Source organism: Ips typographus, linkage group LG12, assembly GCF_016097725.1.
Source record: "Ips typographus isolate SLU linkage group LG12, UJ_Ityp_2.0, whole genome shotgun sequence".
Lineage (NCBI taxonomy): Eukaryota > Metazoa > Arthropoda > Insecta > Coleoptera > Curculionidae > Ips > Ips typographus.
The window spans coordinates 447,827-472,865 of NC_138433.1; the positions used below are offsets into that span (position 1 = coordinate 447,827).

The 25,039-nt window shown below is 40.9% G+C and overlaps 2 protein-coding genes and 1 long non-coding RNA gene across 3 annotated transcripts; 2 read left to right on the forward strand and 1 right to left on the reverse strand.

Annotated features, from left to right (window-relative positions):
* Window positions 1–56: 56 nt before the first annotated feature.
* On the forward strand, window positions 57–7,955 carry LOC145736347 (protein lin-9 homolog). Its single transcript, XM_081990724.1, is given in 16 exon segments — window positions 57–238; window positions 427–648; window positions 650–702; window positions 1,246–1,485; window positions 4,396–4,408; window positions 4,410–4,571; window positions 4,573–4,662; window positions 4,664–4,738; window positions 4,740–4,784; window positions 4,786–4,931; window positions 4,933–5,042; window positions 5,045–5,238; window positions 7,347–7,413; window positions 7,416–7,463; window positions 7,525–7,644; window positions 7,701–7,955. Coding segments are annotated over 15 exon segments (1,806 nt in total). The 5' UTR covers window positions 57–238; window positions 427–438; the 3' UTR covers window positions 7,934–7,955.
* A 3,335-nt stretch (window positions 7,956–11,290) lies between these two features.
* Window positions 11,291–21,000, forward strand: mnb (minibrain). Its single transcript, XM_081991126.1, is given in 11 exon segments — window positions 11,291–11,542; window positions 11,544–11,564; window positions 14,364–14,509; window positions 14,686–14,876; window positions 14,936–15,226; window positions 15,506–15,636; window positions 15,638–15,771; window positions 15,773–15,787; window positions 15,843–15,993; window positions 16,047–16,236; window positions 19,464–21,000. Coding segments are annotated over 11 exon segments (1,866 nt in total). The 3' UTR covers window positions 19,808–21,000.
* A 2,648-nt stretch (window positions 21,001–23,648) lies between these two features.
* On the reverse strand, window positions 23,649–23,961 carry LOC145736393 (uncharacterized). The gene is made up of 3 exons (XR_014179917.1): window positions 23,840–23,961; window positions 23,720–23,776; window positions 23,649–23,662 (listed from the first exon to the last, which is right to left on the reverse strand). It is a non-coding gene; the product is annotated as an uncharacterized LOC145736393 (long non-coding RNA).
* Between the last annotated feature and the right edge of the window lie 1,078 nt (window positions 23,962–25,039).

Below are 25,039 nucleotides of genomic sequence, written 5' to 3' on the forward strand. Positions count from 1 at the left end.
CAAGCAAGACAGCAAACGTCAAATGTCCACTGTCAAACATACAACAATGCGCATCACCGTGTTGTTACGTTAATATGGCGGACAGAACAAAATAGTTTCCAAATACCAGAATTTCACTGTTTGTGTATTTCCAGGCAGTTGTACACTTCGACAACGGGTGAAATACAAAACTAAACTCAACAAGCAGTCTAGGGGCACGTGTTTAAAGTGTGTGCAAGTTTTAGCCAGTCTGTGAGAGGTAATTGCATTTGGGCCTTCACCCCAGTTTTGAATTTGAAAATTTAGGATGCCAAATTCAAATTTTTGTATACAAAACAGACGTACATTTGAAATTGAAAAGGTCCTGAACGTTTGAAGCAATTATTTAACTAACCCAGCAAACTTGCACTACAGCTGATTATAACCTAAAATTTTAAATCCTTCAAGGGGGCCAAAACAATGACAACAGATAACAAGATGCACATCAAGGAGGAAATTACGGACGAAGAGGACCAGAATGAGGACGTGCAAATGGACGATGACGATCCGAATAGATTGGGGCCTGCGGCGTTGGGTTTGCAAAGGGTGGGCGCTGCACCGCCCCCGAAACCTGCACCCACCCAACCCACCCAGGTTTTGAACGCCCGCGGGATGCCCGCCCGGATCAGGAAAAAAAAACCGGCTGTTTTATGATGATGATATTGTGAATACGCCCCATCACAGGTTAGTCGTATGATAGTGCACACTCGAGGTGTTGTGGGGCACTTATTACAAAGCATTTTGGGGCTTTTCAGAGTATTTAAGGAATTATCTGAATATTTCAAAATGTTTTGTGGTATTTTCAGTGCCTTGTATCTATTATATTGAGTTGAAACAATATTATAGTAATTTAGCAATTTTTCAACATTTAAACTTAATTTTTAAGGTCACGTGACTGTTTTTAACAATGTCAAGTGCCCTTTACAGTGTTGCAAGCTCTTAACAATTTAATTATCCCAGTCACGTGACATGTATTTTGCAATTTAAGTTTGTACAACTGTCTAAATTTAATTTATTAATTTTCGAAAGTTTAAATTACATTTTTAAGATCGCGTGACTGTTTTTGACTGGGTTTTACAGTGTTGCAAGCTCTAAAATTACATAATCAAGTCACGTGACTTCAAAATTTGGAAAAGCAATCACCTAACCCGAGGTAGTAATTTTTATGAAATATAAATAATTTAGAGGTATTTTGAGGCATTTTCACAGCATTGTGAGGTATTTTAGGGTTCCTAGTGCCAAAAAACTGAAGCAAACGCCCAGCAAACGAAGTCCAAAAATTAAAACGGAAACCCCCGGCAAGTCGGGGAAAAAAGCGGTAAACAGCACGGTCACCACTCCGGTGAGATTAAATTCGCCGGACAGGAAAATCGGTCAAAAAATTGGAATGCGTTTGCGGAATTTGCTCAAACTGCCCAAAGCCCACAAATGGGTGTGTTACGAATGGTTCTACAGCAATATTGACCAGTAAGTTAATGTAAAAATGTGTTAAACCTATTTTTCATTATACTTCGCCCTCTGGCGGCTAAACGGGGCAATTTTGCCGCGCCTGCTCAACGTCACGTGATAGCCCCGTTCATTATGATGAAAATTCTTGACAATTTTAGTTTTTAATTTTTCAAGGTCAAATGGTGCATGATACCAAAAAAGTGTATAGTAGGTAAAAGTTGCATCTCTTCGAGGTGCATTTTTTGGTAAAAATTTCAGTCCTCTAATCTGAAACGTTCCTGAGATATTGAGCAAAAACTGCAAAAAACGAGAGTCAATTTTGACGCCCTCTAGCGGCTAAACGGGGCAACTTAGCCGCGCCCGCTCAACGTCACGTGATAGCCCCATTTATTAGCTTTATTTTTTTAAAGTTACATTCAATTATGATTTAAAGTTTATGGTATTTGAAATAATTATAAATAAACGACAAAAAATGTTTAATATGGCGTTTCGCGAATATGAATGGTAAAGTAGGCTGTGCATTATATCATTCTGACGCTCCATCAAGAGTGCCAGGCAAATTTTACGTCACGATGACGTAATTTGACAGCTGGTTATAAGATTATTTTGTTCAATGATGTCATCGTGACGTTAAATTTGCAACACAATGCATCGCCTACTTTGGTACGATTCAAGCATTTAGAGTTGTTATACGGTGGTTTTATACCGGGTGTTTCAAAGAATCGAGTTATAGACGATTTTCTGGAAAAGTGCACCAAAATTTCGTTTTCTTTCTTTTGTTATAGGGTGTGTTTGTACAGGGTGTTTCAAATAAGCGAGTTAGGGACGATTTTCTGGAAAAGTGCACTGAATTTTAATCTAAATTAGGGATTTTTTGGGCCTACTATACTAACGGCGACCATTTGGATTTTCCTCAATCAAAGTGATTTTTTTAACTAAATTGAACCCGGGGAACACAAATCTGACGTCCATTTTGCTCTAACTGGCACCATTTTGGAGATGACCTTGAAATGATGAAAGGTGAATTTTCTTGACAATTCTAGTTTTTAATTTTTCAAGGTCAAACGGTGCGTGGTACCAAAACAGTGTATAGTAAGTAAAAGTTGCATCCCTTCGAGGTGCATTTTGTGGTAAAAATTTCAGTCCTCTAACCTGAAACGTTCCTGAGATATTGAGCAAAAACTGCAAAAACGAGAGTCAACTTTGACGCCCTCTAGCAGCTAAACGGGGCAACGTAGCCGTGCCCGCTCAATGTCACGTGATAGCCCCGTTCATTAGCTTTCTTTTGTTATACGGCGGTTGTATACAGGGTGTTTCAAATAAGCGAATTATGGACGATTTTCTGGAAAAGTGCACCGAATTTAATCTAAATTAGGGATTTTTGGGCCTACTATACTAACGGCAACCATTTTGGATTTTTCCTCAATCAAAGTGATTTTTTTAACTAAATTGAACCTGGGGAACACAAAACTGACTTCCGTTTTGCTCTAACTGGTACCGTTTCGGAGATGACTGAAATTATGTCAATTTTGACACTTTAGGGCGTGGCACCCTTGCAAAATGACATTTTGACAAATTACACTTTACGTCACTTTTGTACTATTAACTTGAAAGTATTTGAGCAGTTGAGGTAAATTTTGAAAAAAAAAATAAAATTTCTGAAAAAAATCAGAAAGTGTCACCCTTGAAAATTCTTGACAATTCTAGTTTTTAATTTTTCAAGGTCAAACGGTGCATGATACCAAAAAAGTGTATAGTAGGTAAAAGTTGCATCCCATCGAGGTGCATTTTGTGGTAAAAATTTCAGTCCTCTAACCTGAAATGTTTCTGAGATATTGAGCAAAAACTGCAAAAAAACGAGAGTCAACTTTGACGCCCTCTACCGGCTAAACGAGGCAACTTAGCCGGGCACGCTCAACGTCACGTGATAGCCTCCTTCATTAGCTTTCTTTTGTTATACGGTGGTTTTATACAGGATGTTTCAAATAAGCGAGTTATGGACGATTTTCTGGAAAAGTGCACCAAAATTTCGCTCAAATTGGGAATTTCTGGTTTCAAGGAGGGTGGTCAAAGTAGGCTGCTAGAGCAAAAACAATTGAATATCGATACAAACATTTTACATCGAGTAGGCCTGGAATTTGACGTAGATTCCAAAAATCGAATAAAAATTATAAGTTTGGTTTTTTGCTCAAATTTGGGACATCCTGTATACTGATCGATTATTTTGACAATTATAGGGTGGTTCTTGAAATTCTCTTTTGACCACCCTGTATAGCGTTTTTACGTAAAACGTCGAATTATTAACTTGTTTGATTTTGTTGACAATTTTTACTGTGACAGCCCTCAACTCTGTTATTTTGACAGTCACAGTTTGCGCAGTATTTTTGACGTTTTATAGACATCTGTCAAGTCTGGGTCTAATGCCTTCCTTTCCAAAGAAGTATAATGAAAAATATCGTTCGTGTATCGTCCAAAATAGGTTTTCCCTGCTGAATTGCTGAATTGGTCAGAGGCGCACGGAAAAATTTATTTTTGTACTCCCAATGAAATATAACGGGTGTTCAATAATTGTTATGGTCAGGTCGCCTATGGATGGCAATTGCAAACAATTATATTATATGACAGCTGTCATTTCAAAACCATATACGAACTTATCAAACCACAGCCAACTACGACAATAACAATTATTAAACACTCCTTACAATTTGACTGTTGTTGTGCAACATCTAGTGACATCTGTACTCAACTCTGTCAGTTAGAAAGTAAAGATGGCGTTCCCAAACGATCTGATTGGTTAAAAATGGCGAGGTTTTGTTTTTTGTTTTAACCCAATCGGGGATTAATGCAACGCCATCTGTTCTAACTCGTGTTTGCACAACAACTATCATTTCTGGCATCCCGCTTGACCATACAGGGGATAATTTTTAGATGTTTATTCTCGGGGGGAAAACGACTTTCAAATATGTTTAAAAGAGTCGTTTCCCGAGTTAAAAACGCGCGAATTAACGCGCACGGAATGGACGAAAATCCGCAGAATGATGGGCAAACCGAGAAGGTGTTCGCAGGCTTTTTTCAACGAGGAACGCCTCGAACTGGAAAAGAAACCGGAAAAAAATCCGCGCCCTACAACAGAGAAAAGCCACGGACATAGCAAGTTTTAAGGATTTACCGGCCGAAATTCCCATGCAACTGGTTTATCGGCACTAAAGTGACGGCGCGGTTACGCAAACCGTCCGACGGTCTGTACACTGGAAGTATAGACGCCGTGGATCCCGTCCAATAACACTTATCGTATCACCTTTGAACGTCCCGGGTTGGTACTCATTCGGTACCGATTACGAAGTACTATCAAATGAGGAACCGGAAACGATAAGCATCGCAAGTTTCCAGAACAAATTTCGTCCCAAATTGACCGGTTCCTCGCCGCTCACGCCGGACATTAAAAGCCCTTTGTACACAGCCCTACGTACAGTAACGATCCTTGCTGTCCGGCTCCACCATATCCAGGCCCATACTGTATCCGTCGATAAGCGAGGGGAAAATCGGTTGTTTTCCCATCAAATTGTTGGAGAAAATGGTTTGGTGACGAAAATTCTGAACGCGAAACGAGCGAGAGTGAAAACGCTGAAATGCATGAACGCGGAAGCGGAAAAACTCAAGTCGTTCAACGAGGATTTGCCCGAGAGTTCGAGAGGACGGTACGCCGGTGTTTTGGGTCGATTTGGAGAAACTCAACACCGATTATTGCACATTGATTTGGACGAGATGCAGGTGAGTGTTTCCTTGTCTACAAGACAGGAGGACTGATTTAATTTTTTCCCCTCTTGTTTTTGCTTTGTTTTAACCCTCACTTTTGCGAGCTCTTGTCAAAACGACTGTCAAATGTCAAATTTAACGCTTAGAGCGTTAAGTAAGCGGTGCTATTTAGTTTGCTCCGACTGCTTACTGCGCTTCTAAGCCGCTGACGTCGGGTGAGCGTACGCAATGTGTTTCTGTCCTTTTCTAACCCTTAGGCGCTCTCTTTCGGCCCAACGCGTTCGATCGTAAAAATCACGTGACCACAATTAAATAAAATCGCCATGGTAGTCACGTGACTTTTGAATCGTAACACGCGTTTGGGTTCGAATCGAAACTAAATTTCCGGAAATTTGACGGGAAATTTTTTCTTCTCGGGAAAAAATTGGAAAATCTAAAATTCGTTTTTTACATTTTTGGACTATATTAACTTTGAAAAGTAAAAAAAAATTTTACTAAAATTTCTGGACAATTCTAGTTTTTAATTTTCAAGGTAAAACGGTGCGCGGTACCAAAAAAGTGTATAGAAGGTAAAAGTTGCATCCCATCGAGGTGCGTTTTGTGGTGAAAATTTCAGACCTCTAACCTGAAACGTTCCTGAGATATTGAGCAAAAACGAGAGTCAATTTGACGCCCCTCTAGCGGCTAAAGGGACAACCTAGTCGTGCCCGCTCTACGTCACGTGTAGCCCCGTTCATTAGCTTTCTTTTGTATACGGTGTGTTTATACAGGATGTTTCAAATAAGCGAGTTATGGAGGATTTTCTGGAAAAGTGCACGGAATCTTAATCTAAATTGGGGATTTTTTGGGCCTACTATACTAACGGGATTTTCCTTAATCAAAGTAATTTTTTAAACTAATTTGACCTGAGGAACACAAAACTGACTTCCGTTTTGCTCTAACTGGTACCGTTTCGGCGATGACCTTGAAATTATGTCAATTTTGACACTTTAGGGCGTGGCACCCTTGCAAAATGACATTTTGACAAATGACACTTTACGTCACTTTTGTACTATTAACCTGAAGGTATTTAAGCAGTTGAGGTTAATTTTGAAAATAAAAAATTTTCTGAAAAAAATCAGAAGGTATCACCCTTGAAATTCTTGACAATTCTACTTTTGAATTTTTTCAAGGTCAAACGATGCATGGTATCAAAAAAGTGTGTAGAAGGTAAAGTTTGCATCCCATCGAGATGCATTTGTGGTAAAAAGTTTCAGACCTCTAACCTGAAACGTTTCCGAGATATTGAGCAAAAACTGCAAAAAACGAGAGTTCAACTTTGACGTTCCTCTAGCGGCTAAAAGGGGCAACTTAGCTAGGCCCGCTCAACGTCACGTGATAACCCCCGTTCATTAGCTTTCTTTTTGTTATACGGTGTGTTTATACAGGGTGTTTCAAATAAGCGAGTTATGGACGATTTTCTGGAAAAGTGCACCAAAATTTCGCTCAAATTGGGAATTTCTGGTTTCAAGGAGGGCGGTCAAAGTAGGCTGCTAGAGCAAAACAATTGAATATCGACACAAACATTTTACATCAAGTAGGACTAGAATTTGACGTAGATTCCAAAAATCGAATAAAAAATTATAAGTTTGGTTTGTTGCTCAAATTTGGGACACCCTGTACACTGATGGATTATCTAGTAATAAAACAAGTTACTTTTGACCACCCTGTATAGCGTTTTTACCTAAAACGTCAAATAAGCGAGTTATTTACTGTTAAAACTGAGTTGTTTGATTTTGACAGTTTTTACTGTGACAGCCCATAACTCTGTTATTTTGACAGTTACAGGGTGGTTCAATATACCAATTTGTAGCCCTTGAAATTTGAAAAAGTGTTGAGGTTAGGTATACAACATTTTTCAAAAAGTTTCCGTTAATTTTCCCGAAAAAATTGGAAAATCTGAAAATTCAAAATAATTACGACAGTGCAAATGGCAGTTCTCAAAAATCTTAATCTCATTAGAATGCATGATAAGTTTGACAATAACAATAACAATGACAGTTGTTTTCCCTATCGAGCAATTTTCCGGTAAATTTCCCAAAAATGGAAATTTTTCAGAAATAACAAACGAAATGACGTTTCAGGTCTTGTGTCAAGACGTCGCTCCCGATCCCAGCGTAGCCGCGATGCTAACGCCATCTCTGTTAAGGGAGAATGTAAAGAGGACGCTCACGAAATTGTGTCAAAACATACAACGGAAAAGGTCTGACATTCTAGAGCATTTTGTTAGTTTGTTATGTTAATACAGATGACTTGTCTATTAAGGTACATGCAAGAATCCTGGCGTGCTGGATCTAATCACCGATTTAACCGCTCTAATGCTACAAATTAAAAACTTGGCAGATAACGATCATAACGCCTACGAACTGCAAATTTTGGAAGGTTTGTCCAGAACGTTTTAACCTCAAACTGATTGTAACGCACATTTTTCTTTGCAGGAACTGTCGAAAATATCAAAATGAAACTAACACCAGCCAATCAGCAAGTTTTCCAAAGTTGCGTGGACAGTTCACCATGCAAACAAATCGAGGTAGGACTGATGAACATCAACCTAGACAAGCTTGTAATAGGGCCGATAAACAAAATTCATCTATTTAAATTATTATTTAAGGTTCAGTTTGAATTGATGCAATATTGCCTATATCGTTGTTATGCTGGATTGTATACATAATAATAAACACGAGTTACTGAAATTGAAGCGAAACCCCACTGTGACGTCACTGTGGATGCCGTAGCAGTATATGATCGATTGTGTCATATACCGGTGGTGGCGCCCTCTAGCCTGAATGTCCGTTAGTAGGGATGACAGGTTTTGAAGTGAGCGTGCGCGATGGCCCAAGTTGGCATTCGACATTTCTCCAAAAAGCTCGAATATCACCCAGAGAATGGTTCGTTGTCCGTCCGTTTTCCCCACGAATTAGTGTGTTTAGTGTTTGAAAACCCGTCGAATTCGGTTGCTTTCAGTGAAGTTGCGACACTAGTGCGTTCGTGGAACGTTGCAAGCGAGTTTTTCAAGCCAGTTGTCGGTGGTGTGGCGCAGAGGACTCAAGCGGATTGGTAGTGGCCTCGAATCCTCAGCAATTTGACGCAACGTGCGATATTTCGTTGTGTTTGCCGTCGAATCGAGCTGAAAATCGCGAAACTTGGGACGAGAAAATTCGCTTTTTTCAGTCGGGTCGTGTTATGTTTTGCTAGTGTTTTTGACCCTTGCATTACGTCCGTCGTGGTTCCCGGACGGGCCCGATATCGGACAGAGGGAAGGTAGGCCGAACCGATCTCGGTAGGCCGTAAGTTGACGTTTTCGGTGTGTTTACATCGCGAATGCGGCAGCGTTCGCCGGAAAAAATGCGAATATGCTTCCGTTGCAAACGCTATCATCTTGAGGTAACCCGTTTTTGTTTGTTGGTGCGTTTTGGGTGCTTAACGATCACAATACAGGAACGCCCCGGAAAGGGAGTGGCCTGTTAACACGCGGCATTGTTACCCGAAGGGGGTTATGGCGCGCGGTAAACGTCGCCTGCTCGAGGCGGTGTCTTTTTTATGGTTTCACCCCCATCGATGGCGTGGCACACAGCACGACCACGTAACATGCTCATGGATCTAAAAAAAGCCAAAACGTGAGTACCAGTAGTATCTATACTACAAATGTCAAAACAAACCCATCTACACACACACACAGAGTTGTACTTTTTGGACCCCAGGGTGGGCGCTAGCTGTTTTTTTTTCCAGTCACATGACTAGCTATTTTTTCTACAGGTAGTACCACCTGACCTGATTTTTTTTAATTAAACCCTGTAAACAAACAGTTTGAAGTGTCATTTTTGACATGTTTTTAGTACATTTTCAAGGTTTTAAATGAGTTGCTTAATAACAATCCTTACACTGTCATCAAATTTAATTATTAACGCCGGCAAACGTGACAACACTGTCCCGGTTGGCTAATGGACAATAAGGCCAAGAACGCGGAAACTCGTTTTTACGCGAAAGGAGACCATCTCAAAATGCGTTTTTCCGTGCAATGCTGATGCGAAAACAAGTTAATAAAGCTGTTCTCTTTGTGTTTCACATGTTTGTGAGATAGTTTACCCCTAACTGTCAAAAACTATTTTGACTACGTTTACCTTAGCAACAACAATTTTGATCAAGGCTTGTCAAGAATAAAAACCAGGGTCATTGCATAAATAGTTGGCTATTTTCTAGGGGGGGTGGTTTAGATATTGGAAAGTTTTGGAGGGCACACGTGTGCCCCAAAGGGGGAAATCCCTATTAATATAAGGAAGCGTGCAGAAAACTGATACTTACTGGAATAGATTTGTCACCGTGCCAAAGTAAAGGAGCAAAAATAAAATCTTATTTATATTTACTTAGTCTCAAGGGTGATATCTGGTTGCATAATCGGCTAATTGTCTTGTCAGTAGGCGGTGCGACCAAATGGCAGCCGGAGGACATTTCTTTTGTTTTAATGAATCAGGGTTTCCCTTTTAAAAAGTAGCTAGCCAAGATTGGGTTCAATCAACTGGACTGGTTTCCTTGCCCCACCACAATGAACATGGAAGTGTTTGGCTTTGTTCATTGCACGTTGCCAAATAACCTTAATAAACACGGTTTAGTTTAGTAATTTTCCTCAAACCACAACGTGTCCACACTAAAAATTAAATAGTTTTGTAAACACTGTATTAACTGTGAAATGGGCATGATCAGTAAGTACCCTAGTGTTTGTTGAGTTCATGGTACGTTAACTGGTAACTGTACCGGTGTTAACCGTTTTGGTACCAAAATGTTTCTACACTCTGAGGGTAAATCACAAGGTGACAGCTGTCATTTAAGCGGAGTGGCTGCACGGTAAAGTGGACCCATTTTAGTTGGTCCACCCTGTACCGTGATTTTGCTTTGTATAGTTTTTGGGGCCGCGTGTTGCCACCCCAAACATAGAGGCCAACTGTTGCGGGGGGCCCTCTTGTTGCTAAGCACGGTCGAGATATCGGGATTAGCGAGGGTTAGCGCGCCAAATGACTCGAAAATGAATATTGGCTAGTCTTGAAGTAGATTTCCTCGGAAACTGTGGGAATTTCCCATCGCGAGCTTATTTATCGTTTTTTTTTTTTAGTCTGCTTCCTAGATTGAAATTGATTTTGTGGCGCAGTTGACTGGGGGTTCTTCTGTGGTCACATACTTTGATTGTTTACTTAGCAACCAGTCATTATCTATTAGAGTAGGTGGCCCTGCAAACAATGTAAACAAACACTAAGAAAGTTGGCTCTTTGATGTGACGTCACCTGAGTGCCTACCTAGTTTCACTGATACTTAATTTGGCCTCTTTTCCCCAAATAGACTGGCGATTTGCTTAAGACGCTCCAGCCTAACCCCGATTTCTAAAATTAACGGAAATGTGGAAAATTCAGAACTTAAACAGTTTGCTCTAGTCGTGACACGATTACCGAATATCAATTTCGCCACTCTAATATTAATAACCCATAAACCTCTCAATGGTGCCGCCTATATCTATGTATAGGACTGTAAACTTTGGACGGGGAGATAGCTAGACATGACCTAAATTCGTTATCTCTGGGAGTCTGGTTTTCCAGGCATTTCGGTTTTATTATAATTACAGGTAGGAAACTGCTACCGGCTCGTTCATTAGCCTAAATCCGTTAAATTGGGACGTTTTTCCTTGGGCAAAACCCGCCTAAATCTCGTTCGGAGGTAGCACTTTTACCGTAATAAACGTACGATGCAAGTGACAGGCGAGAGGAAGTAAATCACCGCTTTCTTTGCGACGATTGCAACGATAACTGTTTGAAATTTATGATGTCTGAACGCTGTTAAAGGGGAACCAAAAAAATTAAAAAAAAAGTAAATAAACAGGCACTCACGTGACGTCATAATGCCTTTTCGAGTAGGCGGGAGTTGATGTGTGCGTTTGATTGACAACGGCTGTCCCGTCACTTGTCAGTTGGAGGGTTTCTGTCAAAACGCTAGCAAACAACATGGTGGAAATTATTAATGTTTTGGGTTATTTTAGTGAAATATGAACAAAATTGTTGGTTTTCAGTACCCGGTATCGACCGGGATTCGTCGAATCAACACCCAGAGACGTCACGTGCCCCTCTATGGCAGACTGGTCACGGACGAGCCCCTTTGCGGGGGCATGTCGGGCTCGTTGGCGAGCAGCGCCGCCCCCTCCTCCACCGACATCCAAGCGATGCAGGCTCGAATACCGCTTACATTCCGCGATCCCTCCTCGGCCCCTTTGAGGAAGCTCAGCGTCGACCTTATCAAGAACTTACAAGCACATCAACGAGGTAAGACTTTAGTGTAGACACTCTACAAAATTGTACACTTTGCAGACGTTTGGGGCTTGAATTGATAATGAACAGTCAAGGCTTTTGCTTGGGGGGGCGGTTCGGAAATGTATCGCCAAGTCGGTTTTAATAAAATATTCCCTATTTCGTATGCTAGACGCGATCCGCGTCTCTTGGAAAAGTTATGGGGCGACCGAAAAGTGGACGACAACTCAACACATCGAGGAATCGTGACCACGCCATATTGCTTGGGAAAACTTTGCCGGTTTTTTTTCGCCCCCTAATTGCCTTTTGTCTCGAATATTATGCTAAATGTAGATGAATTGTTAAGTGCACCAGACGGCGGCCTCCAATTTACATACAAATTGCTAATTATTTTTCCAAATGACCGTTGACAGTCGAAGTTTCACTCGTCACGTGATATAGCCTGTTCAGTGACTTTTGACGTCTGACAATCACATGATTGTCAAACTAATTATAATTTAATAACTCAGGCAGGGGGTTTTTACAAGGTTTAGAACACTTGTAGAGGCCTCTGGCAATTTCTAGAAGGTTTGCAGTGGTACCTAGAGGGCTCTGGCACTTTTTAAATGGCTCTAGAGGCCTCTGGCAAAATTAGAGCCACTCGAGGAAGTTGTAGAACACTTCTAGAGGAGTCTGGCACTTTTTCGATGGGTCTCAGTAGCATTTGAAAGTGTATGGAAGTTTCAAAATGGTTCTAGAGGCATCTGGCAACTTAAAACAGTTCTGGGAAGGTTTAAGACACTTATAGAGGCTTCCAGCATTGTCAGAAGGTTTTCAGTACATTTAGATGTTTCTGGGAAATTCCAACTGGTCCTAGAGCCTCTGGCACTTTCAAAATGGTCCCAGAGGCCTCTGGCACTTTCAAAATGGTGCTAGAGGCCTCTGGCACTTTCAAAATGGTCCTAGAGGCCTCTGGCACTTTCAAAATGGTCCTAGAGGCTTCTGGCAACTTTCAAAAATGGTCCAGAGGCATCTGGCACTTTCAAAATGGTCCTAGAAGCGTTCTGGCACTTTCAAAATGGTCGTAGAGGCCTCTGGCACCTTAAAACAGTCGTGGGAAAGCTTAAGACACTTTAACCATTTTCCAGAACATTTCTGGTATTTTAAGAAAGTTTCTCAGTAACATTTAGATGCTCTGGCAAATTCAAAATGGTCGTAGAGGCCTCTGGCGAAATCAAAATGGTCTTAGAGGCTTCTGGCAAACAATAGGAAGGTTTGAGTCACTTCTAGAGGAGTCTGGCACTTTTTAGAAGGGTCTCAGTAACATCTAGAAGCCTCTGGAACTTTCAAAATGGTCGTAGAGGCCTCTGGCAACTTAAAACAGTTATGGGAAAGCTTAAGACACTTTAACCTTTTTCAGAACCTTCTGGCATTTTTAAGAAAGTTCTCAGTAGTATTTAGATGTCTCTGGCACTTTCAAAATGGTCCTAGAGGCCTCTGGCACTTTCAAAATGGTCGTAGAGGTCTCTGGCAACTTAAAACAGTTATGGGAAAGCTTAAGACACTTTAATCTTTTTCAGAACCTTCTGGTATTTTTAAGAAAGTTCTCAGTAACATTTAGATGTCTCTGGCAAATTCAAAATGGTCGTAGAGGCCTCTGGCAAATTCAAAATGGTCTTAGAGGCTTCTGGCAAACAATAGGAAGGTTTGAGTCACTTCTAGAGGAGTCTGGCACTTTTTAGAAGGGTCTCAGTAACATCTAGAAGCCTCTGGAACTTTCAAAATGGTCGTAGAGGCCTCTGGCAACTTAAAACAGTTATGGGAAAGCTTAAGACACTTTAACCTTTTTCAGAACCTTCTGGCATTTTTAAGAAAGTTCTCAGTAGTATTTAGATGTCTCTGGCACTTTCAAAATGGCCCTAGAGGCCTCTGGCACTTTCAAAATGGTCGTAGAGGCCTCTGGCAACTTAAAACAGCTATGAGAAAGCTTAAGACACTTTAACCTTTTTCAGAACCTTCTGGCATTTTTAAGAAAGTTCTCAGTAACATTTAGATGTCTCTGGCATATTCAAAATGGTCCTAGAGGCCTCTGGCAACTTAAAACAGTTATGAGAAAGCTTAAGACACTTTAACCTTTTTCAGAACCTTCTGGTATTTTTAAGAAAGTTCTCAGTAGTATTTAGATGTCTCTGGCACTTTCAAAATGGCCCTAGAGGCCTCTGGCACTTTCAAAATGGTCGTAGAGGCCTCTGGCAACTTAAAACAGCTATGAGAAAGCTTAAGACACTTTAACCTTTTTCAGAACCTTCTGGCATTTTTAAGAAAGTTCTCAGTAACATTTAGATGTCTCTGGCATATTCAAAATGGTCCTAGAGGCCTCTGGCAACTTAAAACAGTTATGAGAAAGCTTAAGACACTTTAACCTTTTTCAGAACCTTCTGGTATTTTTAAGAAAGTTCTCAGTAACATTTAGATGTTTCTGGCACTTTCAAAATGGTCCCAGTGGCCTCTGACAAATTCAAAATGGTCTTAGAGGCTTCTGGCAAACAATAGGAAGGTTTGAGTCACTTCTAGAGGAGTTTGGCACTTTTTAGAAGGGTCTCAGTAACATCTAGAAGCCTCTGGAACTTTCAAAATGGTCGTAGAGGCCTCTGGCAACTTAAAACAATTCTGGAAAGCCTTAAGACACTTAGTAGTGAATTTAAATCAAGCAATTTTTTACTTCTGAAACTAGTCCACTAAAAACCGTTTTATTTACATTATTTTGACTGTTACAGGGTGATTCAATAATATATCAATTTCTCGGTGGTTTTAATTAATTTTTTACTCGCTTAGGTTTACTACGCCAAGAAGAAACGACGGGCAGCTCAAATACAAGGCGAAGACAGTTCGCACAAGAAGGAGAGGAAAATCTATAACGACGGCTACGACGATGACAACCACGACTATATCATTAAACCTGGTGAAAAGTTCCTTGACAGGTAAGTTGACAATTCCCTCTAGACTCGCTGTTTCTTTTCAATTTTTGTACTCCTCAATGCTCTAGAGAGAGAGAGGAAGTTTTTAACACTCACTGAAATAGGAAAAACAATAATTTCAATCTCACTTTTGTGATAAGAGTTATTTTCGCTTTAAAACACAAAATGGTTTCGATCAGGTACGAAATCGATTCCCTGATTGGCAAGGGATCGTTCGGACAAGTGGTGAAGGCCTACGATCACGTGGAACAGACCACGGTCGCCATCAAAATCATTAAAAATAAGAAACCCTTCCTCAATCAAGCCCAGATCGAGGTCAAACTCCTGGAGATGATGAATAAGGCTGACACGGAAAACAAGTATTATATAGGTGGGTGTGCCACCCCGTCAGCGCCAACACCCTGTACAGTTTGTTATTGGTTTTTCCAGTGAAATTAAAAAGACATTTCATGTGGCGGAATCATTTGTGCCTCGTGTTCGAACTGTTGTCCTACAACCTGTACGATCTGTTGCGCAACACCAATTTTAGGGGCGTGTCGCTGAATTTGACGCGAAAATTCGCCCAACAGCTGTGCACGGCGCTGCTGTTCCTCTCCACGCCCGAACTGAGCATAATCCATTGCGATCTGAAGCCCGAGAACATTTTGTTGTGCAATCCGAAACGGTCGGCCATCAAAATCGTCGATTTTGGCAGTTCCTGTCAATTGGGACAACGGGTAAGTGTGTCAAGTTGAAAATTTTCACTTGTGACGTCACGCGCAATTTACTCTTTGAGTTTTCCTATAGCAAATTTACTTTGTAATTTTCCTTATATATATCAATTCTGGTGGTATGCAACTGGCCCCCGTACACTTGATGTTATAACTGGTTGCCGGGACCAGGTTTTTGACTATTTCCAGACATTTTGATTGAAGTGACAGTTTGTTTTTGGCGTCTTGTGTCAAAACATTTTAGTTTTCCTTTAATTTTCCGGCAGTAAAGCGTATTTTGCCTGATTAGCGCGATTTATTTCTTCCTATATATACCAGTACATTCCGTCGAGGTTCTACCGTTCTCCGGAGGTTTTGATGGGGATTCCCTACGATCTGGCGATCGACATGTGGTCGTTGGGTTGTATTTTAGTGGAAATGCAACACGGGCGAACCGCTGTTCAGCGGTTCGAACGAACTGGACCAGATGAACAAGATCGTGGAAGTGTTGGGGCATTGCCTCCCAAGGCACATACTGAGACGCCGCGTCCAGAGAACCAGGAAGTTTTTGAAAAAGTTCCGGAGACCGTCGGTAAGTAAATAGGTTAGGTTAGGTCAGGTTGGTGTTCACTTTAAAACGCGCGCAGATACGTCCTGAAAAAGAACAAGGACGGTAAAAAGTACAAGCCGCCCGGATCGAGGCGGTTGCAAGACATTTTGGGGGTGGACAATGGCGGTCCTGGTAGTAGGAGAGCCGGGGAACCGGGACACTCCCAATCGGACTATTTGAAATTTAAGGTAACCTAAGCAACGACTGAATGACATATACTCAACTGGTGGTGGTTTTGCAGGACCTAATCTCGCGCATGCTAGATTACGACCCGAAAACTAGAATCACCGCCTACTACGCGCTGCAGCACGGCTTTTTCAAGCGCACTTCCGACGAGAGCACGAACACTGCCGGATTTTCGTCGGCGGCCAATCACAGCGCCAGCAGCAGTCCGGCCGTGGCCGCCCTCGATATAGCTAATAGTCAGCACGGTAAGTCGAATTGTTTATTAATTTTTCAGGAAAAATACAAAAAAAATCATTATTTACAGGGTCTAATCCCAATCAATGACTAACATAGTGATATGGTTGTAACTAACCACTCTAATTTAATACAGGTACTTGGTCATGCTATAGTTCGAACCGCGTTAGTTGGCGGTTACGTCATCAGATTGCCATATATTTGATACTAAATTGAAGAAAATAGTCAGTTTGGCAACATTGCAAAATTTGTCTGAAACAAAATCAGAGTAGATGACGTAACCGCCATGCACCTTGATGTGGACTTCTCTTTTTTTTTACGCTTCTCTTGAGTTGTACAGGGTGTTTCACTGATGTTATTAGTAATTTTGCTACTACAGGGTTGTTTTAAATTTTTTCGAGTAACTTGAGAAACATCCTGTATATTTGGTAGATTGGTAGAACTTTCTGGTTGTTTTTTGACACCTTGTAGACTTTTGCTGGTTAGAGAGTATTTTTTAGTGACACTGCATAGATTACACATTTTACTGCTATTTTGGCGATTACGTCATTAGTTAATGTTTTTGAAACAAAAGATGGTGCTTTCCAAAAAAATCCCCACACGAGTTGATTGATTACACCGTTTGGCCGCTAGAGGGCGTCAAAGTTTCTTAAAATCGCATATTTTGTGACACCCGCTGCTTTGACCTTAAATTACTCCCTTATTTGACAAGTTACGTCAAAATGTCATAGAAAACAAAAGATTGAGCAGATTTCAAGCTTTCCAAAAATGTCCCCACACGAGTTGATTGATTGCACCGTTTGGCCGCTAGAGGATGTCAAAGTTGGTTCACAATAAAATCACTAATTTTTAGACACCCGCTGCTTTCAACCTAATTTACTCCCTTACTTGACAAGATACGTCGAAATGTCATAGAAAACAAAAGATAGTGCAGACTTCAAGCTTTCCAAAAATATCCCCCCATGAGTTGATTGATTACACCGTTTGGCCGCTAGAGGGCGTCAAAGTTTCTTAAAATCACATATTTTGTGACACCCGTTGCTTTGACCTTAAATTACTCCCTTATTTGACAAGTTACGTCAAAATGTCATAGAAAACAAAATAGAGCAGACTTCAAGCTTTCCAAAAATATCCCCACACGAGTTGATTGATTACCCCGTTTGGCCGCTAGAGGGCGTCAAAGTTTCTTAAAATCACATATTTTGTGACACCCGCTGCTTTGACCTTAAATTACTCCCTTATTTGACAGGTTACGTCAAAATGTCATAGAAAACAAAAATAGAGCAGATTTCAAGCTTTCCAAAAATATCCCCACACGAGTTGATTGATTACCCCGTTTGGCCGCTAGAGGGCGTCAAAGTTTCTTAAAATCACATATTTTGTGACACCCGTTGCTTTAACCTTAAATTACTCCCTTATTTGACAAGTTACGTCAAAATGTCATAGAAAACAAAAGATAGAGCAGACTTCAAACTTTCCAAAATATCCCCACACGAGTTGATTGATTACCCCGTTTGGCCGCTAGAGGGCGTCAAAGTTTCTTAAAATCACATATTTTGTGACACCCGCTGCTTTGACCTTAAATTACTCCCTTATTTGACAGGTTACGTCAAAATGTCATAGAAAACAAAAGATAGAGCAGATTTCAAGCTTTCCAAAAATATCCCCACACGAGTTGATTGATTACCCCGTTTGGCCGCTAGAGGGCGTCAAAGTTTCTTAAAATCACATATTTTGTGACACCCGTTGCTTTGACCTTAAATTACTCCCTTATTTGACAAGTTACGTCAAAATGTCATAGAAAACAAAAGATAGAGCAGACTTCAAGCTTTCCAAAATATCCTCACACGAGTTGATTGATTACCCCGTTTGGCCGCTAGAGGGCGTCAAAGTTTCTTAAAATCACATATTTTGTGACACCCGCTGCTTTGACCTTAAATTACTCCCTTATTTGACAGGTTACGTCAAAATGTCATAGAAAACAAAAGATAGAGCAGATTTCAAGCTTTCCAAAAATATCCCCACACGAGTTGATTGATTACCCCGTTTGGCCGCTAGAGGGCGTCAAAGTTTCTTAAAATCACATATTTTGTGACACCCGTTGCTTTAACCTTAAATTACTCCCTTATTTGACAAGTTACGTCAAAATGTCATAGAAAACAAAAGATAGAGCAGACTTCAAGCTTTCCAAAAATATCCTCACACGAGTTGATTGATTACCCCGTTTGGCCGCTAGAGGGCGTCAAAGTTTCTTAAAATCACATATTTTGTGACACCCGCTGCTTTGACCTTAAATTACTCCCTTATTTGACAGGTTACGTCAAATGTCATAGAAAACAAAAGATAGAGCAGATTTCAAGCTTTCCAAAAATGTCCCCACACGAGTTGATTGATTACACCGTTTGGCCGCTAGAGGGTGTCAAAGTTGCTGTACCATAAAATCGCACAATTTTAGACACCCGTTGCTTTAACCTTAAATTACTCCCTTATTTGACAAGTTACGTCAAAATGTCATAGAAAACAAAAGATAGTGCAGATTTCAAGCTTTCCAAAAATATCCTCACACGAGTTGATTGATTACACCGTTTGGCCGCTAGAGGGCGTCAAATTTTCTTAAAATCACATATTTTGTGACACCCGCTGCTTTGACCTTAAATTACTCCCTTATTTGACAGGTTACGTCAAAATGTCATAGAAAACAAAAGATAGAGCAGATTTCAAGCTTTCCAAAATATCCCCACACGAGTTGATTGATTGCACCGTTTGGCCGCTAGAGGGCGTCAAAGTTTCTTAAAATCACATATTTTGTGACACCCGCTGCTTTGACCTTAAATTACTCCCTTATTTGACAGGTTACGTCAAAATGTCATAGAAAACAAAAGATAGTGCAGATTTCAAGCTTTCCAAAAATATCCTCACACGAGTTGATTGATTACACCGTTTGGCCGCTAGAGGGCGTCAAAGTTGCTTCACCATAAAATCGCTAATTTTTAGACACCCGCTGCTTTCAACCTAATTTACTCCCTTACTTGACAAGATACGTCAAAATGTTATAGAACACAAAAGATAGAGCAGACTTGAAGCTTTCCAAAAATGTCCCCACTTGAGTTGATTGATTACACCGTTTGGCCACTAGAGGGCGTCAAAGTTTCTTCCCTATAAAAGCTCTCGGGGATGACGTAATCGCCATTATAGCTGGTTTCGACCGTGCGCAATACGTCAACTGTCAATTTTCCAGGGTTAAACTTAGTCAGTCGATCACGAGAGCTGTTTTCGGGTCACCCTTATCAATCGCAGCAGTCGTACGCGGCCATGGAATGCGATTCGTCGCCGTCGTCGTCCTCGAGCCGGTCGCATCCCCATCGAGGCGGGGTGCAACAGGTGCCGCCACGGTACCACCAGATGGCGCCGGCGCCAACGAACCACGGCCCCTCCCTGCCCTACGTCCACCCGTTGTCCGTGCCGAAGCCGACTTATTCGAACGGCACTCAGGTGGTGCAACAGAGGCGCGGGGGCGAGGGGGACGATAACAGCCCCATGGTCGGGGTCGGTATGCAACAGAGCCCCGTCGCCATCCACTGAGAGGGCTTCGATTGAGTCAAAAAAAATGACAGCGCTCGCGCGAATTTGAGGTTACGAGCGACGCGAATCGGGCCGCAGAAATGGGAAAAGTGCACGAGAAAATATTGTGATTCCTTTTGATTGTTGATCGATATTTGCTGTTTAGGTTATTTTCTTGTTGTAGACGTTTGGTGACGTAACGCTTTAAGCGGGTGACGTAGGCAAAAATAAAAAAAACAAAGGCAAATCATTACATTAATAGTTTTCAACTAAGTTACGGACATAGTGTATGATAATATAACAAAACAAACACGTACGTATAATATATTCTATACATGTTTGCCTAAATACTTTTTGACTGTACAATTTATTTGGGAGGGGGTTTCTGATTGGACGGTCTGTCAAATTGACAACCCCCGAAAAAATGGCTCTGGTTTTTTTTTTTGGTTAAAAGTCTATTTTGATACATTTTACAAAAAATAACAGGCCAATACACACTCACACACACATATAAAACAGTATTAAGTTACAAAGCTGGAAATTGTTTTTTTAAATAAAAAAAAAAAAATAGGAAAAAGTGTAAATATGCGAAACAACCAGGGCCAAACTCTACCACTAGAGGACAATGTGTTCAACCGCAATTTTTGACGTAAAAGTGACAGTTCTGGACAGAGGTTTGTCACCCCCCAGTTGCACACGTAATGTTCAAATATTGTTACGGTCAGGTCGCCTATGGATGACAAAAAGTGAACCACAGCCAACTAGGACCACAACACGTACAGTTTGGATCAACGGTGTTTGCGCTCAAACTTCCCACATCGCGCACGTACAGTTTGGATCAAACTCGCGTGATTTCTACTGTAGATTCGCGTCTTCCACAAACGTTTCTCTCCCGAAAAACATTCCCAGCGCTCTTGCGACAAACCTCCATCCCGAACTGGATCACTTTGATTGATTAACGTAATTTAAGTCCAGATAAGTTTAAAACAGTTAAATTTGTACATATATATCGATCTTACTGAAATAAGTCTGTAATTTGTTATGTATAACGAAAAAATAAAAAACATTTTAATTTATTTTTTTGCTTTCCTTTAAGTGATTCTGTCAAAAAAAGGCCGTTTCGTAAGTAGTTAAGTAATTAGTGTACATTTTTGCATATTAGCCTCGTCCATCTATACATTCCTACTTGCTCTTAAATAAATTTACAAACAAAATTGGGTTGGTTTTATTTTAACCTCACAAAAAAATTCCGTTAGAGGGCGTCCTCCCTCCTGTCCTTTTTCGTAACATTCCGCCCAGTGCGCAAAGTTGGCACCGAAAAAATATAAGAAAAGACTTCCCCCTGCGACTTTTTCATCAAATTTTCATCGTTACCGACACTTGCTCTCCCCAGCAACTGTCACCTTTACAAACCCAAAATGTCGCCAAACCATCTGTGACTGTCAATTGTTTCAGTTTGGCCGTCACCAGCCAACTCGCCAGTTCCACCAAAGTCACGTTACCGTCAAAATTCAATTGTTTCGCTGTGCTCTTTCTGGCGTGCCACAAGTTCACTTTACCAGGCGCACTCGTAAACTCTTTTACCATCCTCGTTGGATTTTAGTGTCACTTTTTATAGCCAGAAAGTCCTTGAGGCAATCATCAGAAAATGTCCACAAACTCAAAACCACTCCAGCGCACTCAAAGGTTTGAGCAAACAACGAGGTTTTAGTCAGCACGATTTGGAGTAAGTCCCCTTCAACCACGTGGTGGTTTTGGGAGGTTTCACAGTTAGAAGGCCCATGCAAACTTGTACACGGTTTTACCCAATTTGACAGAGTGCCGTAAACTGTTCCAACACCCGCATCACTGACAGCTGACGCAACGTTGCGACATTGCTCGAACGGGTCTTGAAGACACAAAAGCGCTGTCAAGATTAAAAACTGTCAATGTCAAGGAATTGACAACGAGGTTGTGAGCGGGCCTAGAAAGGGACTGATAACCTGAGTGTGAAAGGGGAAGTTGAGTAAAAATTCAAAAAACTGAGTGAGCAACTCCAAAGGGGAGAATTGATCGTTTTGACAGTTGTGGTAAGGGACAAACTCCCCACTCCCCACGTTTGGTTGCAACTGAGCCCACGCTAGGGAATTTATACGGTTCCTGTTGCATAAAAAATATAAACATTAATACCAAAGTGTAGTTGGTTGAGTAATGGTTTTGACCTGTCACTTTATGGACACTTTGCCCAGAATTTCACTACCAACATAACCTGCTTGGACTGTCCCATTTATACTCAAATAGTAGTGGATTAAGCGGCTGTTTGAAACCCCCCACTTATTGTTGATATTAAATCAATTTTGATTCCCGTGTGACAGGTGAACGGCATTTAATTAGGGGGATTTTAGCTCGAGGGATAACCAAACAATTCCCAAATTTCCCCGACTGCTGAAGGGATTTTTTAATTTGTATCAATTAGGAACTTCATCGGTGACAGACTTTTGACATTCCCCAGATAAAACGTCAACGTCACTGTCATGGAAACCTAAGCCGGTTAAACGTAGACCCGAACGGTTGAACTTGCAATCCCCGAAAACGCCCACTAAGCAAACTGTACAAATCGTGGCATATTAAGTTGTACTTTTTCAACGACTCCCCCCCATTCGGTTGAAGTTTGCCTAGCAAACACTGAAATTCACTTTCAAAGTCTGTCAGCTCGGCCAGGGCTGCTACGATCGTTTGTTGACTTCGTCTCCATTGACAACCCATGGACCAAAGCAAGTTTAGAAAGAAACGTCACTCAATTGACGTGACAGTTTACCTGCGACGTTACGCCATCTTTGTAGCGTACTGTCAGTCGTTTGTTGTTTACAAAATGGCCGCTTTTTCGACATAACCTTGTCAGCTGATGAGGAGTCGGAAAAGTCTAACGGACAAAGTCACGACCGAAATGTACCCAAACAAACGCTACCAAACTGGGTAAAGTACATCACTAAATCAGTTTCTTTGGTATCAGGTGGGTACCCTAAATTAATTAACTAACTAACTAAAATTACCGGGTTTTTTTAGGTTAGACTCACCTTTTTAGGCGTAAATTCCTACTCTTCCATTCAAATTACCGGGTTTCGGTTGGGATTTCAGCTTATCGACATGCGCAGGCGTCCTCTGGTGGATCCCAAACAGCTTCCTGGTGCTAAATTGCATATTACAGGGTGGACAAAAGAATATTTGCCGCGGCTTCTTCGACCCTCCATCCTTTAAAGTAACCTGTTGCCAACTCTATTAAAAACTTTAAAAAATATTTGGGCGATAGGACGCCATCTTGGTTGCCCGGACTTAGAATGACGGTCATTAGTTGACTTGTAAAACAAAATTCCTTCTTGCAAGGCCAGGGCCAAGTTGATGTAAATGTAAATTTGACAGTTCTTACGCATGCCACTTATGACAGCTCGGTCGGTTGGTAAACCGGTGGCAAAGTGTATGTGGTTTCTGGACCTGCGTTTCAAGCCTTGTTGCCTGATTGAAACCCAGTTTTTGAAATAAGTACCGTGGATAACCTCAATGTTTTCGGGGTTGAGTATGGGAGTCAGATTTGAGGTGTCAATAGTCTAGAAATTTACAAAAAAACACATGGCAACACTGTAGTTGTTTGGTACCTTAATAGAATGGCCCTGATTGGCGCATATCTCCAAAACACCAAGGTAATTCCTCAAGGTGAACCTATTCTTGTTATTGTTGGCAACAACGCGTTTACGTCCTCTACATTGTATGCTTGAAGGTGTCTGTGGTGCAAAGATCCTGAACCTTGACGTAGCCTTGGCAGTTGATGGGCACACCGTCCTTTTCGGCTGTGGTGACGTAAAATTCTGGACAGCTGGATGCTCAAACTGTATCATTTACCTGCAGGTTAAGGTGGTGGTTAGTAAATAATGGGGCAACCGTCCCTAATAACCTTACAGCCATTAATTATTAGGCAGACCTTGATTGACAAAAGAAAGTCCTGGTTACTATTGGCTACCAATTACAGGGAGTAGGCTATATTTTAGGCTACCTACGTTTACATTACAATTTCCTTACTTTTAGAGTTTTCTTTTTAATTTATTGCTACGATTTTCATCGCTATGATATAAACTGGCGCACCAATTTCACTTCCAGTATTCAAAAAATACTAATTAATTACCTCCTAACCCAACAAAAACAATTCTTATTTGACGGATTGGCGGGTGACGGCTGTCACTGCTGTCATATACTTCATTACTCTTTCATATACGCAATGGTATAAAGGAAGTACTTTGCAATAACAAGGCAAACAAAACATTTCGAAAACAAACATCCGCGGTATTACTCCCTTATTTGACAAGTTACGTCAAAATGTCATAGAAAACAAAAGATAGAGCAGATTTCAAGCTTTCCAAAAATATCCCCCCACGAGTTGATTGGTAACACCGTTTGGCCACTAGAGGGCGTCAAAGTTCCTTCACCATAAAATCACATATTTTGTGACACCCACTGCTTTAATCCTAAATTACTCTCTTATTTGACAAGTTACGTCAAAATGTCATAGAAAACAAAAGATAGAGCAGATTTCAAGCTTTCCAAAAATATCCCCCCACGAGTTGATTGGTAACACCGTTTGGCCACTAGAGGGCGTCAAAGTTCGTTAACCATAAAATCACATATTTTGTAACACCCACTGCTTTAATCATAAATTACTCTCTTATTTGACAAGTTACGTCAAAATGTCATAGAAAACAAAAGATAGAGCAGATTTCAAGCTTTCCAAAAATATCCCCCCACGATTTGATTGGTAACACCGTTTGGCCACTAGAGGGCGTCAAATTTCGTTAACCATAAAATCACATATTTTGTAACACCCACTGCTTTAATCCTAAATTACTCTCTTATTTGACAAGTTACGTCAAAATGTCATAGAAAACAAATGATAGAGCAGATTTCAAGCTTTCCAAAAATATCCCCCCACGATTTGATTGGTAACACCGTTTGGCCACTAGAGGGCGTCAAAGTTCCTTCACCATAAAATCACATATTTTGTAACACCCACTGCTTTAATCCTAAATTACTCTCTTATTTGACAAGTTACGTCAAAATGTCATAGAAAACAAATGATAGAGCAGATTTCAAGCTTTCCAAAAATATCCCCCCACGATTTGATTGGTAACACCGTTTGGCCACTAGAGGGCGTCAAAGTTCGTTAACCATAAAATCACATATTTTGTAACACCCACTGCTTTAATCATAAATTACTCCCTTATTTGA